The sequence below is a fragment of the Lissotriton helveticus genome, chromosome 5_1 (genome assembly GCF_964261635.1).
Source record: "Lissotriton helveticus chromosome 5_1, aLisHel1.1, whole genome shotgun sequence".
NCBI classification, from domain to species: domain Eukaryota; kingdom Metazoa; phylum Chordata; class Amphibia; order Caudata; family Salamandridae; genus Lissotriton; species Lissotriton helveticus.
The window spans coordinates 586,864,947-586,884,997 of NC_136065.1; the positions used below are offsets into that span (position 1 = coordinate 586,864,947).

General features: G+C 45.5%; 1 protein-coding gene across 1 annotated transcript; it reads left to right on the forward strand.

Moving 5' to 3' along the window:
- The first annotated feature begins 387 nt into the window (after positions 1-387).
- LOC144752519 (endogenous retrovirus group PABLB member 1 Env polyprotein-like) lies at positions 388-19,839 on the forward strand. The gene is made up of 2 exons (XM_078640421.1): positions 388-1,713; positions 19,822-19,839. The coding sequence occupies exons 1-2, from the start codon at positions 388-390 to the stop codon at positions 19,837-19,839; spliced, it is 1,344 nt and encodes a 447-aa protein (XP_078496547.1).
- The last annotated feature ends 212 nt before the right edge of the window (positions 19,840-20,051 follow it).

The window sequence follows — 20,051 nt, forward strand, 5'->3', positions numbered from 1 at the left end:
CAAGAAGCTGTGCCACCATCAAAACGATTGAACACTTTGGAGCCTGAACTCTTGTTTCAGGATCAGACAGTACCTGGGAAAGAACGCTATAATTTGAGACCAAGACCTATAGACAAATAAATAAAATTTTCTTTTTCCCTCCAAGTACTATTTTTTGAAAGTGCAGCTCTCCCATCTGAGAAACTTGCTTATTTTTGTTTTTCGAACCGCCATCCGGGTTCCGCTGCTAGGGCCGCGATTGCTTAAAGTCTTTGGGGTGCAGCTGACGACGTTAGGTCGGCAGTTCTGGTTGGTCCAAGGGAGTTGCCCTAGACTGACAGAAGCATTCTTTAGCAGAATCAACCTCCCATCGCGGGCAGCACCTTAGAGAGGATGGAGTTTTCCGAGATGGAGAGACCTGCCCAAAGAGTGAACTTTAAAACTAGAATCTGCAAAACAATGACAAGGAAAAGCTTTTTAATATTATGCATTTTTATGTTATTCAGTGTGATGACGTTTTTAATAGGGTATGTTTTATTCTCTTTTCGTGTAACATTTGCACCCACTACATCCCCTACACCTCCTCCTCTTACTGTTTCCTCTCATTCTTTTCACCCTCTACCGGACCATGAATCTAATAGAAGGTTAGAGTTCATTAATAACTCCTTTGTTCAGCTCTTACACCAACACCAACTAGTAATGAACACAACTAACTGTTGGGTTTGTGGCCTTATGCCTCACACTACGGACAAAGGTATCCCTTATCTGGTCCTGCCTTTCAGCCATAATGGTTCTGTGTGGGCATTCAGAACAATGTTCATATACGCACGTGAAGTCCAACCCCTACGTTCTGTAAAAGACAACCTCAAGACTAGCGCCCTAGTCAAAGGCATAGTTGACATGATTAAGGAAGAAATTTCTCATGAAAATACCCCGGAAGATGAGATATTTGCATATATCGGTTGGAACGTGACCGGATATGGAGCTACTTTAAGTGAGAAACAGCAAACTAAAAGATCGTCCCCGATTTGGATTGTACCCCATCAGGGTCACCTATGTCTGCAAGGTATTGGCAGGAATCCCAGAGCTCAGTTAGGGAAAAGTGTCTGTACAGAAACGTATGTTTTTGGGTCTCAGACTTCCCCTGCGTTTCTAGCAGCTAAGGGTACCTATTTCATCTGCCATGATAGAGCCTATACATGGTTGCCCCCTGACTTCTCGGGCTCATGTTTTGTTTCGTTCCTGTTGCCTCCCACCTACACAGCGGCGGCAGATTACCACAAGACAAGGGTAGTTAGAGGTGTCTTGAGTAAAGAAGACACTGCAGGTCATGAATTTGGGGACTTTACGAAGGGTTTTCTGCAGATCTGGGGACCCATGGTTAACAGCAGGAACATAAGGCAATTGACAAGGGTAGTTGAGTCCACTGTGATTGAAACTGCTGGTGCCCTTAGTAACTTGACTGCTGAGCTCCAGTCGGACCGTCTTATGACCCTTCAGAACAGGGTCGCTTTAGATGTCATACTTGCAGACCGAGGCGGGGTATGTAGATTGATCCAGTCAAGTTGCTGTATTTTCATCCCAGATAACGCTCCAACAGTGTACCAGGCCATCTCCAAACTGCATAAAATTTCCGAATCTATTCATGTGGATAAAGGAGATTGGTCATTAATGGGGTGGTTCTGGGAACTGATATCCGGCTGGGGATGGAAAATTCTGATGGTCATTGGGATGGTCTTAGCCATTCTTTTCCTGTTCTGTCTGTGCGTGCGTGCAGTGTGCTCCTGCAATATGTGGCCTCTGTGTTACATCATGTGTAAGGAAACCTGTATCAAGAGACGAGCTAAGTACTAGGATGATGTTACAGCAACATCTCAATTACTTTAGGAATATCGAGCTGGACTCAGATTAGCATGAGGATAGATTAATTGCCTATGTAAGGGCAAAAGGAGGGATTGTAGTTCTGAAAATTCTGGACTCGTGTAATAATTCTGCACTCGAGAATAAAACTTCATCAGAACATGACGAATTTGGTATCAAAAGACCGAGAATGGCTAGTACACTATATACAAGCATTTTCGTCGTATTTGAGTGACGACTTCACCTCGAAATCGTCATTTACCTCCTGAACCCTTGGCTCCCATTTTGTGTACGGCAGCCATTTTGTGAGTTGCCCTTTACATAGGCCTATAATGCAGCTCAATTCGATACCAGAGGACACGGTCACCTTTAATTGACTCCTCTCTGACCTGGGCAGGTTGGAACCTTTGCCCCAGGCCGAACCTGTTTGGTCAGTTCCTCTCCCAGTGGCCGAGCAAGATAGCATCAAGGCTCAACAGGCCATAAACTCAGCCATCGCACACACGCCCTGCCGAATCTCGCTCACACCTGTCCCTGCTCTTTTCTCTCGCTTACTTTATGATGGGGAGGTGCCTGGTTTTACTGGGGGTCCAGCGATATCTGATGAAAATGTTGGGCCTTGCCGAGTAATTTATTATGGGTTGTACACATTGAACTATGGCCTTGTCATCATGACTCTGCTTTTCTTTTGTAATGGTAACATGTCTATGGTACACTAAAATGCGGAGAATGTTTGCCTAAAGCACAATATTTCGTAGAAAAAGAGAAGCCTGACTTTGTGAATTGCGGCAGTCTCCTGAGAACATACTTCCTGTGTGTTGTACTTCTAGGACGCTTGTTACCTTGGTTGCAGCCAATAAAATCGATCCTTGACTTCATCTAGAAGGCTCTGACTTTCTGTGGTCTGAATCAGGAAAGTACCCGAGGTCTTGGTGTACCCTGGTACCGCTGGGTTACCGGATCAGTACCGGTTCTGAAAAACCCAGTACCTCATTATAACACATGCGACGTAACAATACATACCATTACTACGCATACTATTACATCACATGCGCTTTTACAACGCATGCAATGAAATGGCTATACACATCATTGTGAGGAAACTGAGGCTCTTCCGTTCCCTCACAACAACGTGCACTGTCCCTCAGACATCGCTGGAACCAGGAGAGAGGAACCACGAGGAGAGAGAGGTAAGGGGGATTGGGGGTAAGGGGAGGGTCGTGCTGGGGGGTAGTGTTTCAGTGTAGGGATCGGAGTGGGGGGCGGGGTAGGGTCCTGCTGGAGGTAGTGTTTTAGGGTCTAGGGTAGTGCTGTGGTGTGTGTGTAGTGCAGGGTAGTGTTGTTGGGTTTAGTGTAGTATCGGGGGTTGTGCTGGGTAGTGTTTAAGTGTAGTGAGCGGACTGGGGGTCCGGGAGGGTCGTGTTGGAGGTAGTGTTTTAGGGTTTAGGGTAGTGCTGTGGTGTGTGTGTAGTGCAGGGTAATGTTTTAGGGTTTAGGGTAGTGTCTGGGGGTTGTGCGGGGTAGTGGTTAAGTGTAGGAAGTGGACTTGAGGTCGGGCGAGGCTCGTGCTGGAGGTAGTGTTTTATGGTTTGGGGGACTGCTGTGGTGTGTGTGTAGTGCAAGGTACTTTTTTAGGGTTTAGGGTAGTGTTGGGGGTTGTGCAGGGTAGTGCTTAAGTGTTGGGAGCGGACTGGAGGTTGGGGGAGGGTTGTGCTGGTGGTAGTGTTTTAGGGTTTAGGGCAGTGCCGTGGTGTGTGTGTAGTGCAGGGTAGTGTTTTAGCGTTTAGGGTAGTGTCGGAGGTCGTGCAGGGTAGTGTTGTAGTGTAGGGAGCGGACTGGGGGTTGGGGGAGAGTCATGCTGAAGGTAGTGTTTTAGGGTTTAGGGTAGTGCTGTGGTGTGTGTGTAGTGCACCGTAGTGTTTTAGGGTTTAGGGTAGCGTCGAGTCATGCAGGGTAGTGTTTCAGTGTAGGGAGCGGACTGGGGGTAGGGAAGGGTTGTGCTGGGGGTATTGTTTTAGGGTTTAGGGGAGTGCCTTGGTGTGTGTGTAGTGCAGGGTAGTGTTTTCAGCTTTAGGGTAATGTCGGGGTTGTGCAGGGTAGTGTTTGTGTGTAGGGAGCAGACTGGGGGTCGGGAGGGTAATACTGGAGGTAGTGTTTAAGGGTTTAGGGTAGTGCCATGGTGTGTGTAGTGCAGGGTATTGTTATTGGATTTAGGGTACTGTCAGGGGGTCGTGCTGGGTAGTCTTAATGTAGGAAGAGTACTGGGGGTCAGGGAGGGACGTGCAGGGGTACTAAATTACAGTTTAGGGCTGGGTAGTGTCACTTACATTGCATACTTTCACTATGAAGATAGCTTTACCACGCATGCCTTTGCGTTGTAATGGAATGCGTGGCAAAAGCATATGCGTGGTAAAAGTATGCAATGTAATGGCAGGTCTTTGTAATTGCAACTTGTAGTAATACCTGTGTTGTAATAGCACGCGTGGTATTAGTAGGCGTGGAAGTGAGCCATATTCCAGCTCAATGCACCATCTGGTCCCCAAGATTGTAGAGGCACTTTTCGTGAGTGAGGCACCTTGCTGTTTTAACCCCACACCATTTCAGGCCCAGTGAATAAGTGACTCTTTTGATCCTTCATTATTTTCAGTTGTGTCATGACCAGCAAAGCATACCTTATTTCTATTTTGCGTAGTTTCTATTTGACTTCCTGGAACAATATCCTATGATGTACAGCTATTGTGTAACCTGGGAGCATTAGCACTTTTCGATTGTCCACTATGAAGTGCAGCTGTGTCCTGTCAACTTGTAATATGGTGTTTCTGTGTTTGAATTGTGACAGTTTGGCCACCATGGGGCTCTGCGCAATCCCAGGAATCAGTTGATGATTAAGAACTTGATAAGCCCTCTACATGGAGAAGAAAGGCAACAGTTTTTGTGGTGCGACTAATCCCAGAATCCAGTTCTTCAGTATTCAACCATGTTGTTGTGCTCAGTGCCCTCGGGAAGGCCAAAGACCCACATGTTGCTGCATCTTCTCCGGTTTTAGCATCTTTGGCCCTACCATGCAAGAACCTAAACCACTATGTGAGGCCCTGCACCTGCCAACTCACCTCCAAGGCCAGAGGTTGCAGTTCTGCCAAGGGCTGCTCCACTCGGGTCACTCAACCCCCCAGGTGCCACATGTCCTCCCACAACAGCCCCAGATCCACTGACAACTCATTAGTTTTTAATTCCAGAAATTCTCTTGTGGTGCCAATTCCCTTCCGAATGACATCTAGTTTATTGGTATGTCTTTCAAACAATTCTCGAGGGGCACCTTCCTCTCAGCTCACCTCAGGACTGATTCATCAGTAGAACAGGATTATTCCCTGCTGGGGGATCTGAAGAAGTCACCAGGCTGAACCCAAGCCTTATCATCAGTAAGTTGGTTATTTCATCCATCAGACACCAAGGTCACCCACACAAATGTGCCATATGGGGGATGGGGGGGGGGGGCAGCTAGGTGCAGTGTCAAGACAGTACCTCGACTCGATGTCAGTGTCAGTTCATCCAGCAGTGCACCAGTATACTTCCCATCATGTAAGGCACACTCTATTTGAGCGCAAGCAGCCAGTTCCCAGGATCAGTCAGGTTTATCCTCCATGCTGGCCATTGTTTATGTTTGGGCAAAGAGCTCTCATATGACTCTATGTCCAGGGTGGTATGACTGGGGACTTACAGTATCTGCTGCCTTTGCTCTTCATAGGTGGTACGTGTGTTGAAAGCCCAGGCACCCGAGGACGAGCTCACAAGACCTGGTCATGCTGAATAAATTGTCTTTTATCTTCGCCAGTTCCTCCACCGGCCATGTTGGGTCTTTTATATTCTGCAAACCCCCGGGTGCTGTGGGAAAGATCAGAGGGGTTGGACAGATACATTTGTTCCAATGAGATCCAGGCCAGGATACTCCACTAGGCTGTGCTCCAGTCCTCAAGCAGAGGGGAGCAGGACACCCCCACAACCCCCCTAAGGGCCAGCTGGATCCAGGCAGTGACCCAAGAGAGCAGAGCCTCGCCTCCGACTCCTCTTTGCTTTACAGTGGGGCTGGGCATAGGTTCCACTCCATGCCAAAAGCTAATATCCATCTCCCCCTCTCAGGGTTGTCAAAGGTCTCCCGGTCTACCTCAGGCTCACCTTCCCAGGACCGGCCTCCACTTCAGTTGAGCTCACCACTTGGTCTCCGACCTCACCACTCTGGCCACCTCTGGGCGATGGGAGCATTAATGGGAGCAGGGAGGTCCACTCCAACATGGCATGCAGCACCTTGCAGCCTACTCATGCTTCGGTATTATCTAACTTGTGAGTGCCATCCAGCAGTATGATGGACTAAGCAATGCCTGGAAAACAGTTTACGTGACAAGGGATAAGAAAATAAGCTCACATTTATGCTGCATTAAGAAAGACACGTTGTTAAAATTCCTTTGGAATGTGAAAGAGGACTGCGATGCAGGAAAGGATTCCAGAGATGGAAGCCACAGCTGTTGAGGTTGTTGTGTGCTGAGATACTTTGTGCAGAGCTGAGATCGGAGGTTCAAGGTGATTAGGAAGACAGAAGGCAGGATGGTAAAATAAGAGATATGCCAGATGGTAGCAGTGCCTAATTCGTACAGGTGGTTGCAGGTGGTGGGCACTGGCACTCATTTTGGGGGCTTAGGACTTATTATTCCTCGCCAGACCTTGATTCATAGTGAAAGAGTCAGAAAATGGAGCAAGAAGGAGGAAGAGAAAGCAGGGATGAAATAGAGAGTGCAAGAGTAAAAGAAAGAGACAGGCAGCCTTTGGATATCAATTTTCCGCTGTGAATTTGAGCGTGTAGTTTTTTCACTTGTTCAGTATGCATTGATATTGTAGGAGAGGCAGCTATGTCATTAAGCATATAAATCCTCCAATAGGCATTTAGGTCAATCTAATACTGGAAAAAAGTGAGTTTGTGTGTATCGGCCGGTCCTAGGGGCAGATCTACAAGGAAGTGCCGCAGAGTGCCACCACAGGCCCTTTGGCTGCGCCATGCTGCAGCACTTCCGAAGCACAGGGATTCAACATATTTACAAGAATATGGCGCATCTCTGTGCTTCCCCCTGCGCTGGCGCACAAACTGCAGCCATGCGCTGGCGCAGGCACCCTTGCACCATGATGCAAGGATGCCTGCGTCGTGGGGAGATTGTTTTTGTGCTGCAAGGGGCACCTTCCTGCACAAAAAAAATAATTACAGGCATTTTCCTCTGTCAAAGCGTGCTATAGAATGCAGCACGCATTGAAAGAGGAAAACAACGAGGAGAAATGAAAACATTTTTCCTCGGTGTAGCTCAGATTTCTCGTAAATCTGGAGATGTGTGTTGTTCCATGGGTGTTGTGTGGGAACACCCACAGCAACACCCATGGAACACCCCTTCAACGTAAAGTGCTGCGTGTGAAAGGGCAGTATTTACAAGGAGAGGAAAAGTCACGCAGTGTGGCTTTTCCTGTCCTTGGAAATATGGAGGAGCCCCCTGCACCACCAGTACGTCACGAAAAGTGACGACCTGGGTGGTGCAGGGGGCTTGTAAATCTGCCCCCTAGAGTTTAGTGACTATCGGGGCAAGATGCACTTCCAGGCAAATAATGGCAGCCACTTATGTGGCCAAAAGTAAAGACACTCCTTAATTCTCTTAGAAGCATCATATTGTGATACCGTTGCTGCTAGGAGGGGTATCGCAGTATGTCACCGAGGACACGAAAGGTCATTGTCCGATGACTGGTAATGGCAGCCAATGGTTGTCAAATAAGAGCCGATTTCCAATAGATCTGATCCGGGGAAAAAGTATAGCTAATTCCCCTATTTTCTAAGAATTGGCATGCAGACTTAATAAATGTGGCTGAAGCGCAGGCTGGGGCTGTCTGCAAACATGCCAAAAACCCATGTAGATCAACTGGGAAAGCTAGTGAGATCCTGTTCAACAGAAATCACTAAGCCTTCAATTTCACTCTGCTTAACTCTGTCAAGACAAGGGAACATGGCAGCCGGTGCTTGTCAATCAAAGAGCAGGCAGTCATTTTGCGTCTGCTGCAATGCAGTTAGCATGCATTGTACAGAATCACGAGATAAATAGATTCTCAGCTGTTAAAGCCACAGTACGCCAGAAACGCCGCCAGGAACTTCCTATCTACCTTTAATCATGCAAAACTTACTGAAAGAAGCGATAAAGTCTCTGATTTCGCCATTACTTGCAAATTATATTTTCCATTTGTTTGTTTCGGTAAATTCGTGACTTTAAAAAAAAAACTCAATGATTTGCAATCTGCTCTGAAATAGCTCTAGGCTTTCACTGACTTTTATTGTCTTCTAGCTCTCTGAGAATACTGTTCTGCTGAAAAAAACTTACCCCTGAAATCTTGGGGTATATTTACATGAAAATGGTGCATCGCGGTGCTGCAAGCAATTTGTTGCCCTGAGCTGAGTCATTTTCAAAATGCAGAGATGCGTTGTTTTAAAAAGAATATGGCGCATCCCTGCTTAAAACCTGCCTAGAGACAATGCAGGCAACCGCACGTCTAAGTTGCCGTGATAATTGTGTTTGTGCAAGAAGGGACACCTTCCTGTACAAACACTATCATTAACCCCTTGGCTGCGGCGGCAATTCCGCCGCAGCGCTAGGGGGGAGGGGGGCCGCGCAGCGCTCACATGCCCGTGACGGAACCGCTCCGTCATGAGCCTCGGGTGGGCTAAGCTTGTGACGGAGCGGTTCCGTCATGGCCCCGCCCACTCAATAGAACGCGCCGCGCAGGTGCTTAATCAGTGCCGCGCAGGCGCCCCGAGCGGGCCGTGACGGAACCGCTCCATCACCAGCACAGCCCACCCGAGGCTCGTGACGGAGCGGTTCCATCACGAGCATGGGAGGGGTTAATGTCGTTTTGCAGAACACGCAAAAAACGAGGGGAATTAAAGTGTTTCTCCTCGTTCCGCCCCCTTAACACCTCCTTTTGAAAGGAGATTGTTTTTGGCTCTGCCTCAGATTTACAGATTTACAGATCCTGGTAAATCTGGAGCAGTGTCAAAAAGCCATGGATGTTACTGGGAACGCCCCAAGCAACACCCATTGCACGTCCCTTTGCCACAGAAAACTGCATTGCAGGGCCATATTTACAAGGCTGTGTCAAGCCACGCAAAGTGGCTTGGTGCTGCCTTTTAATATGGGCTAGTATAGAGTGCCACCAGAGAATCAAAAAAAATTATGCTTCAGTGCCACTAGGGGCTTGTAAATATGCCCCTTTGTTTTTTCTGTGGAGGAGTTTGAGCGTCTCACTCATGGTTCATGATCATTTTGAGGACGCTGGTTAGATGACGTCAAATCTGATGCTAATAAACAGCTACGTCCAGGGGGTTTACTTCAGGGGGTGTTGGAGTGTTACAACCATCTAATAAATGCACTCTGTTGTTGAGTCAAGGGACTCCCATTTGACAGTGGAAATGTCTGTGGTGGGTTACCCAATAGAATCAGTAGCACATAAGTAGGGCCCTGCAATTATGCAATTCAGAAGTCACAGCGTTTTCCCCAGAATTATGGATTCACTGCATTTGCGACACAATCCATCATCTGGGGCATAGTTTGCAGATTTTAACCCAAAATACTGATTCTAGCTCAACTGGATTCAAATGTACTAAAAACTCAGGGGCTTATTTACAAGCCCCTTGCACCACTTTTGTGTTACTTTTAACATGGGAAAAGTGACGCAAAAGTGGCGCAAGGGGCTTGTAAATCTGCCCCTCAGTGTCTTGTTTTGCTGTGGAGTACAAGTTGCTTCCCAAAGGTAGACAGAGAGTTGCCTTTTGCTGTATTTGAGTATTAAACTGGTATTAATGAGCTGAAACCTTTACCCAGATGGTGTTACATTCATGAAAATGACAAAATAATGTAATAATACTGTAACAAAACTTTCTGCGTAACACTGCTAAATTTGTCTTTTCTTGCTGCATAAATTAGTCAACCCTCCCACACAATTTGGTACCCCTGTCACATAGTCCCAGAGGCTCTGCCCTTAAGGCATGGACATATGACCTCCTGAACTTGGAAAGAGCTCTGTTCAGACACACCCCGTTTTCTCATCTCACACATTTCAGGCATAAACAAAGAGATTAATTAGGCTGCACTGATGCACCTTGAGGCAGAGAACTCTTCCACATCTATAACTATTACTTTTCACCTGTTGAGCCCCAGCAGAAGTAGCCTTTGCTTGAATATTTTTCTTTGGGTTCTTGAAAGCTCCTACACAATCCAAATATCTTTGACAGGAGGAAAAGCATAAGTATAGGGTTAATATCAGTGCTCCACAGTTTGGCAGCTCTTCTCTTTTCTTAGAGGTTGTAGAGTGTAAGAGAAGGACAAAAATGCATAGTGTAGGACACTGGCTCTCAATATAATGCACTAAAATGAAGAACACTGTTGAGAGAGTCCTGTAAGACCAAGATTGGTATACAGACGCAATAGTAGAAAATACTCAAGCTCTATTTGAGAAAGTGTGGGCGGGCAGTTAGGCTTATCAGAGGGTAGTGCTACGGCATAAAAGAGATACACACTCAAGAATAAATCCAAGACAAATGTATTAATATAACACGATTTGTATATAATTTTTCAGACAAAGGGTTTAGTTCTACAGTAAGTACTTTTTTATGATATGAGTTGTCAAAGTTCGCAAAATGAATTCCTTTTGTGCACAATTACACACTATTGAAGTCAATGGGAGAAAAGAGAAAAATGCCTATTAAATCAGACATTTTGTTTTTTAAGTTTCACCTTCAGTATTTGAGTAAGTAGCAAGGCCAGTCCCAATGACACCAGAGGATTCTCAGGAGCATCCGGAATTTGTCCCGAAGCAGGGTGCTGAGGTCATTGGTAGCTGGTGCAGTACGAAGAAGGCGGCACTTGAAAACAAACTGCAGAAAGTGACTTAAAGGTAAGTCTGAGGAGCCCCACTCCAGAGAGCAGGCCTCAAGGATGTCAGGACCACAGGAGCACAGCTGGATCATCGCTACCAAGGTCTGACAGGCCAGGTGCAGAGCAGAAATGTTTGCCAGGCGGTGCGTGTAAAGATGTCCTCATTTTCAGGAGCAGGCAGCTTGGATAGGTGATTCCAGGACAGCTGGGTCACTCATGCAGTGGGTCTCAGGGGCCTAAATGTCCCTCAATAGGTGTTTGCTTCCTGGGCAGTTGGAGTCCAGATTGTACCCTTCGTCTCGGTGTAGTCTGCAGAGGGGGTCTGTTACCATGGGTATTGGTGTAGCATAGCTCCGGTAGGTCCTGCTGTTTCCAAGCATAGTGGAGACATAGATCTGATCCTCCAGAGCTGGTGTACCACTTTTGGTCTAGGTGCTCCATCCGAGCCACTGGGGAGCAGCAAGTCAGTGGATTCTGCGGTTCGGTACCTGCGGGCTGCAGGGGAGCAGTACCTCCACTCCAAGGGTGTTCTTTGGTGATTTGTAGAAGGCTGGAGGAGCACCAGGGTTCATGGAGGTCTTACAGTTGCAGGATGAGACAGCGCACCACAATTGTCCAGTTCTTAAGGCAGCAGGCAGGGGGTGGCACCAATTGTCTGCAGCAGGACTTCAGTCCTCGGGTCAGCAGCTCTTCTTTGTCTTTTTTGTCTCTGTGCCCATCGAATCTGAGTTCAGAGTCCTGGTACGCCACCTAAAAACTAAATATAGGGGTGTTAAAGGGGGAGACAGGTAGTAGCCAATAGGCTACCTATCATTGGGGTGTCTACACCCTCTAAGTGACCACTTCCTGTAGGAAGGGGCACTACCCTGACCTGAATTGGATAAGGTCCCCTTCAAATTAAACCAAGATGGAGGGAAATGAAATGTGGGGTCTACATTGTCTGCCCCACCTTAGGGGAGGTGCTGGCTGAATGAGGACCCACCTCCTAATTTACCTAAGTTTCCCACTTGTCCTCCTGCCAAATGTAGATCAGGAAAGGGGGGCTGGCATCTTCATCTAGCTGGAGCTGCCTGGTTCGCATTTCAAAGGTAGCATCTCCTTTGAAGCTTCCCGCCTTGGAAGGCCGTCCTGTCCTGGGGGAGGTGTGACGCACCTCCAGGATGTATGACATTACAACGCATGCTTTTACATCGCATGCCTTTACAACGCGGTTTTTACATCGCAAACCTTTACAACACATAGCGCTTTGGGGTGCTGGATAGTGAAAAGTTTAATTTACTATTCAAACTTTAGTCCCTGTGGACACTAGGGAAGGTGTTGGATAGTAAATTAAACGTATTCCCTATCCTAGAGCGCCCCCCAGCGCAATGCGTTGTAATGGTTTGCGTTGTAAAAGTTGCGTCGTAAAGGCACTGCGTGGTAAAAGTTGCGTTGTAAAGGATGTTTCCCGCACCTCCACCCACAGCAGGCTTTGTTCCTGGCTCTGAGAGCACTGACCCTCACCCCATGAGGTCAGAAACATGTCTGGTGGTGGCAGGCTGGCTAAGACTAATCAGAGACCCCACCAGTGTTTGGGAGTTTTTCAGGGAACCTTCTGAAGTGTCTCCTGTGTGCATTTATTAATAAGTCCAAAACTGGCATCAGTGAAGATTTAGTAAGACAAGATGTTTGGTACCAAACCTCTTAGGATACAGTGAAGCTTTCATAGAGCTAGGAAACCCAGGATGACAAGTATCCAGCACATGTACTCTCTGTGGCTTCCCTGTGCAGAGACTCAGACATTGTGGGCTCATACCTGCTCATACAGATATGTCCTCACATGGAATATAGTGCACCTTGCCTTGGGGCTATAAGGCCCGCAGTAGGGGTGACTTACCTGTACCTCATGCAGTGTGTGGGGGCATGGCACACAGGGATGTGTGCCATGTCGACTCTTCAGTCTTATCTGTACCATGACACGCAGCCTGAAATGGCTGTTTGCATGGTCTTGGTGAGAGGACCCTAGAGTGTCACAATTTGTGCAGCAGCCATAGCGGACTCTCTTCAGTCCCAATGCCCTAGGTACCAGGGGTACCACTTACTAGGGACTTATAGGTGTTGCTGATGTGATACAGTTTTAGGGAAGGAACTCTGATACTGGGGGCCTGGTTAGCAGGACCCCAGTACACCTTGATCAAAGTTGCATCAAAAGTCAGGCAAAACGTGTTGGGTACTGCAACAAGGATCCAGTTCCTCACACAAGCTCCCTCCCCAGCCCACAGGCCGGGAGACTCAGCCAAACCGGGAAGATTCTTACCCGTCTGTCAGGCAAAGAAGAGTGGGGAAACTGGTTGGATTGCAGGTCTTACTCTTCCTTACATCCTCCTGTCCTGGTCAGTCCATCTGGGGAGCTGGTCTACTTCAACAGTTGCAGGACCCAATTTAAAATGCACTTTGTCCATCTCTATAGTGTTCTTGCCCAGTCTTTTTAGTTTGGGATCAGAAGTGTCCACCTCTACTTCTCCTAACTTAGCCACTGCACCACCCAAAGAGCTACCCTCAGATTGAGTAACCCCATCATGCCCAACAGGGTCAGAGGGCCTAATTTACTAAATTGCACATGATCTTGCCAACAATTTGTGTAATTAAGTGAAAAATTACACAGCATTTGTACACCCCTAATTTAAACAATATTGACCCTGCTAAAAGGTACTTTTTGCCAATCAGTCAATTAATCAATGTACAGGGTACCTCAACCTAACAACTATCAAAGTGCACTCACATTAACCTGTGTAACTGAGAGCGCTGAAAACAACTCAGATTGTACTCTCTTGTTAACATACGCCAGTTAGTATCTCGATGGCAGTGGCAGTTCTTTCCAAAACTGTGATGCAATTTCCTAAAAAAAACCTCCCAAACCAGGGATTTCATTCCAAAATGGGACATGTGCTAAAAACTGTGTGCAGATCTCAAGGATCTTTTGGTATCTTTTGGTATTATAACATAAGATGTTCTCTTGAAGATGTTACGAGCACTCCAAAATGACAATTCTATGATTTTGGCTCTCATAACCAGCCTTCGAAGATGAAACCGATTAGATAAGAATGTGGTCTTGCCTAGCCACACCTACCACTTCCCTAACCAAGTGTTTTTATTAAACTTTTGCATGTGGCCAATTATTTTTCCCAGGGCTCAAATAATGTGTTACAAATAAAAATTCCAGTTTCCACAAATATTTTGGCAATCAAGGCACAACTTAGCTCAGTCACATACAACAAGTAATGCCCATAGTGTTGTCTAGAACTTACACTTCTTCATCAAAGCAATAACTTTTCTTCAAGAATGAGGTGCTGATCAAAGCAGAATCAGAGATAGGTGGGCATCCACCTCTCCACCATTGCGGATCTAGTCATTATGTGGACCAAGATTACTGGTGGCCCACCGGGAGTCAACCAATGTAAAACCAATCTCATTTACAAGGCCATTGTGCAGCAGGTGCATCACTGTTTTTTACACTGTTTTTGTCACATCGGCGGTGCAATGTGCCGGGCCATATTTACAAGGCCACGTAAAGTCACCTTGCGTGACTTTTCATGACCTTGTAAACATGGGCCCCTTCCATTCATTACTCTGAGTAAAAGGGGTGTTTCCATGAGTGTTGATGTGGGTGTTACCATGCAACATCCATGAAACCTGACACATTCCCAAATTTACAAAGTTTTGCAAAGCTAGGAATGCGCCAGAATCCTACACCTCCCCAGGGGAAACACAAGAGTAGTGTAACGAAGAGAAAAACTTTTATTTATCCTCGTTATTCCACTTTCTATGCATGCTGCAAATGTGAAAATGCCATAAATTATTGTTTTTGTGAAGGAAGGTATCACTTCCTGCACAAAAACCATCCTTAATCTCCATCCAATTTCTGATAGCCTCCAGTAAACTGCCAAGTTCTTGAGTATCTCAAAAGTTATAGAACAATCTGAAATCCCTCCGCTACTCTACTCTCTTAGTGGATTAGATAGTGACTCCGTATATACGATGAAAAAAATCAGACAGAAAGGGAAGCCACAGTACACTATGGAACGGGGTGCCATAAAGTTGCTGCATATGATCTATTTTATTCTAGTCATGAGAAATGATCTAAAACAACCAAAGTGCACTCAAGATGGAAAAGGTGTTTCTGAAATGCCCACATTTGGCATTATACAGTTATAGTGGCAGTAATAAAACCTTCTAAGTCCACACATCATCCCTCCAGTAGACAACTGTTGTGCTAGTAAACATTTAGCAATTCAACTGTCACTGTGACAGCCTTATGCCAATTACATAGCTAGTGTGCCATTATTAATACTTCTTTCTCAGTATTTTTATTTGTATATTTTCAAATGAACACTAGCATTACAGCAACATGTGTCCATGCACGTTTAACTATCTAAAAAGAAGAAAACTGAAGCTGTTCATTCAGTCATGAAATCAACTTGAAAAATGAAGGTACACTTAGAAAGGAACAAAACAGGGAACTACTGTAATAAACAATAATTTCAGTGTTTTATTTGAACTCTTCAAAACTCACATGACAGGTCTAGCATTAGCGTAATGAAACTGCGTCAGAGGAAAGGGCAGTAATTACTCATTGAGGTAGGAGTGTGCCTGGAAGGAAATGCTATGCCAAAAAATAAGAGGACATTGCGCAGGTGGAATAAACATTGAAAGAGGTGTCACTCAATCTCTGAAAGGCTTCCGTAGGAAAGGTTGGCGCACACAATGGTGGGAAAAGAGATTAACTTTTATGTGGCACTACATCGACATATTTTAAACTGTATACTTTGCATGGTAACCCATAACACTTCTTTGAATAATGGTTAACTGCCCAGACAACATGGCACAAATACATCGCAATCATTAAACCTCAGCTACACCCTCTCCACATTGGACAACACCTGGGGGCACCCCGCCCTCGGAAACCCACCCACCCTTACGGACCACGCTCGCAACCTCTGCATCATACCCGACCCTTCACTTATCATGAACCGCCAGATAAACGCTAACAGGCACATGCATCATTGTTGGCTTTTGCGATTTCTTAATTGCGATTTTGAAGGAATCGCAATTAAGAAATCGCAAAAGCCTATGCATGAAGAAATCGCTGAAAAATGTGAGATTTCTAAACATTCCTTAAGTGCGACTCGCAAATTGAGAGTTGCAATTAAGGTATACCCCCCCATTCATTCCTATGGGCCTAGAGGCCCATAGGAATGAATGGGGAGACATTCTAAATTTGCGATTCGCAAATAGCGAATCGCAAATTAAGAATGCGATTTCAAGGGTGCAGGGGTGTCCAAAGGACACCCTGTTGCACCCCTGAAATTAATCTGTGCACATATGTGCATGTGTGTGCACAACATGAAACTTTGAAAAATGCAAAAAAGCGAAATTTTCAAAGTTTTCGCAAATTACCATGAGGTTCAACCTCATGGTAATTTGCTCCCACTAATTGCGAAATCGCTATTTTCAAAACTTTCATGCATTGCATTTAAGGAATTGCAAAATGTGATTCCTCAAATGCAATCGCAATTTGAGAACTCGCAAATATTTGCGAATTCTCAAATTGCGAGGGCCTTCATCCTTGATGCATCCCAAAAGCTGATTTTGCTATTGCAAACGGCCGATTTTTGCAATTCACACCGTTTGCGATCGCTAAAAGTTTTGATGCATGTGCCTGTATGTCCTCCACTTGCTTCAACACCCTCCGCATACTTCGCAAGATTTTCAAATGGGTCCCCTCGATGCCAGGAAGACCGTCACCCACGCGCTCATCCCCAACATACTGGTCTACGGAAATGCCCTCTATACCGGAATCAACAAAAAACTCCTCCGCAGCCAGACTGGTCCTCGAGATCCAACAACATGACCACATCACCCAACACCTCTGCGACCTCCATTGGCTCCCTGTCGAAAAAAGAATAAACTTCAATCTGCTCACACACACCTACAAAGCCCTCCACAACACCGGACATCAATACCATATTGAACAAATCGCCTTTCACACCTCCAAGAGAAACCTCTGTTGTGCCGACCTAGCCCTGGCCACGGTCCACCACATTCACAGGGACAGAGCAGGTGGCAGATCCTTCTCCTACATCACAGCCAAGACCTGGAATGAACTTCCCCTCTGCATCAGATGAAGCCCGACACTGCACCAATTCAGATAGGAACCCAAGACCTGGCTCTTTGAATTACCCACGGAGCTGCTTGTACCCCCTCCCCTTCCAGTGCCTTGAGACCCTCACTGGTGAGTAGCGTGCTTCAAATTTCCCTGATTGATTGATTAATGCAATAGCAGAGGGCTAAGCTTACGGCTAATAAAATGTCAGTCACTTGGACCAACCCGAGCCGATACTCGAGGGACAGGATGCAACTTAGTCACATAGAGAGAACAAATGTATAATATACGATAATATTTTGCATAAACTAGCTTTAATCACATATATTGGGAATTATCTATAATGTACACATTGAATTGTATGACATTCAGAACTGAACAGCTTCCAGCCTTCAAAGTTAGCTGAAGTGGTGGCTCAGGACATCTACTGGACACTTGCCAGAGTTGAAAACGAACCTACGCAATGCTGTAGGCAAAAGATGAAATGTCAAGTACAGGTCCCGGTAAGACGCCGTAAAACTTGTAAATGAACATGCAATGCTTAACAAGCAATTTTAAAGGCAGGAGACAAGCTCATAAAACCGAAAATATAATACCACTGCTGGGGATGCACTCTTCTGGCTGAAAGCGGTCTTTTGGAAACCGAAGTCCCGAGTATTAAATAGGGGTGTCCACATCGTTTTAGTACACAAATGAAACATTATGGAGTTCATGTTTCTCGAGTTACCCATATTTCCCCTAATATTTTTATTTTTATTTCGCTTGAGCTTAATATATAAACCTTCATACTTTTCCCCATATTAAAAGTGACACAACAGCCGCACAAGGGGCTTGTAAATAAGCCCATTGGTTCGAGCAGAAAATGTTTTGCGGGGATTATGAAGCTGGTTGTGAACCCAGCTGTATTTGCCAATCTAGCATGTTGACCAAAGCGACTTTAGAAAGGATATGGGTAGTACATTGATATGTTCTCAAGGCGGGCTGCATTACAGCCTGCATTGAGGACATGCCCAGGCCCCCATTCCCTGACTGAGCACTGATCCACAGCGCACAGACCAATCACAATGCTGCATTGTAGTGTTGTGATTGGCCCTAGGGAACCGGGTTCTTCCTGCTTCCCTGTTCTGGCTGGAGAGACGATGGAGTGACGGCAGAGGAGAAATTCGGTAATCAGGTACTTCTTTTCTTTTCTTTTTACTCCTCTCCACCGCCTCCCCCACCCTCGATTCCTGCCCACTTACTGACAACAAAGATAGACGCCAACATTAAGCACCTTAAAAATGTCACTGTTGCACAGTGTAATGACATAAAAGTAAAGGCATTATGTGTCCTTCCTGGCAGGCAGACTTCACGTACTAACACATCTGCCTGGAAGTAGGCAGATAAGGGCGACACATGCACAGCGTGAAGGTGAACAACCAGTGAGGTAGCCTTTTCAGCACCTGGTCAGCTCCCTCCTGTAGACTTGTTACAAGCTGATTTGAGTGAAGTTCTGATGTGAAAGTTCAACTGAGCCAAGATTTCACGTTGCACTGTATTTTATATTCACTTTTTGAATTCCTTACCATGGTTGCCAACCACAGATTAATATTCACCAGATTTTCTACAAAGCTACCCTTAACTGGAATTATTTTTGCATTACACATTAAAGGAAAATTGACTGTATCAAAAGTTCTATGCATGGCTATATACACTTTTGTTGTGTGTTCTACTCCTTTATTGCAGGACAGAGCAAGTCGCTCCAGTGGCGCAGGACTCTCAATCATATATATGAGGTGACAAAAAGCCACTCCGTATTGTTTTGCATGGCCTCGTAGATATGGATTAAGGCAAGTCAGTGCAAAGCATTGCTATGCCTTACTCTCCATCACGGAGGCATTCCATGGTCGTTGCTTTCCGATGCAACACCCGGATTTACAAGGATCTATAAACCTGGAAATGCGTCAAAACTGTGCACATCTGCAGCACACATAGGAAGATGACAATGCCTCCATTGATTGTTTATGTGAAGGGAGGTGTCCCTTCCTGCACAAAATAAGTTATGCCAGCAATGCAGGCACCCTTGCACCATGGCGCTAGGGTGCTGCGTTGGTGCTAGACACCAGTTTGTGAGCTAGCACAGGCAGAAACAGCAGGAATGTGCCATATTTCATTAATATGGCACATCCATGCCTTTCCCTTTTGACACAGGACAGCCCTGCAAGAAGCCTTGTAGCACTGCACTGTACCAAAAATTTGTAAATGAGGTCCCGAGATTTTGGTTTTTCTTTGGAAATAAATACATAAAATAGCAGATGTGTTTAAAGTAATTTCTTCTTGTATTTTGATTCTGTCCAACTATCCCTAAATCTTTATGAAAGCAAACTGGCGTAGGACTGGCAGATAAAAATGTAATTTTTTTCAAAGCAGTGTCATGATGCATACCCCCCAACCTTTAGAGTCACTAAGAAAGGTGAGATTCAGGAGTTCTGGATGACGATTTCATTGTCATTCAGTGACAGCGTGGAATGTCTATATGAACACCGCTTTGAGGAAACATGTACTGACTGATCAAAATCCATATGGACAGAGGATCCTATGGAAACGCTATATGGATGACATCCTCATCATTCTTTCCACATGAACTGTCCAGCAATGAGGAGCCGTATTACTAAAATGCTTGGAGGCTCTGACTACAATACTATGAGTGCTGTGTTGGTGTTCTCTGTCCATTTTTTATGAGAATACTTACTTGGATATTTCAAAAGGAAATTGTTTCATTCCTTATAATTTCTTAAAAGAGCTATTATAAGGCACACAAAGGGTGGCATGCAGACCTGTCTTTTACATATCATATGTAGCGCAAATATATGCAGTATTTTCATCATGCCTTCTCATCTTTCTCCATAGGTTATGGGCAACAAGTGAACCCCAATGAACTGTAAGTGATTGTGCTTACTTTATAGTATTAGATTGATAATATAGACAAAATAAAACTATCATTATATCCAGTTCAGTGATCTGTTTCTTTAAGGACCTGAAGAAAGCCACATGACCTGATGGGGTACATAATGGCTGAAACATGTAGACCCCGTTGTGTATAAGATGGAAGAGATCATTGACCTACCCTACTGTTTTTA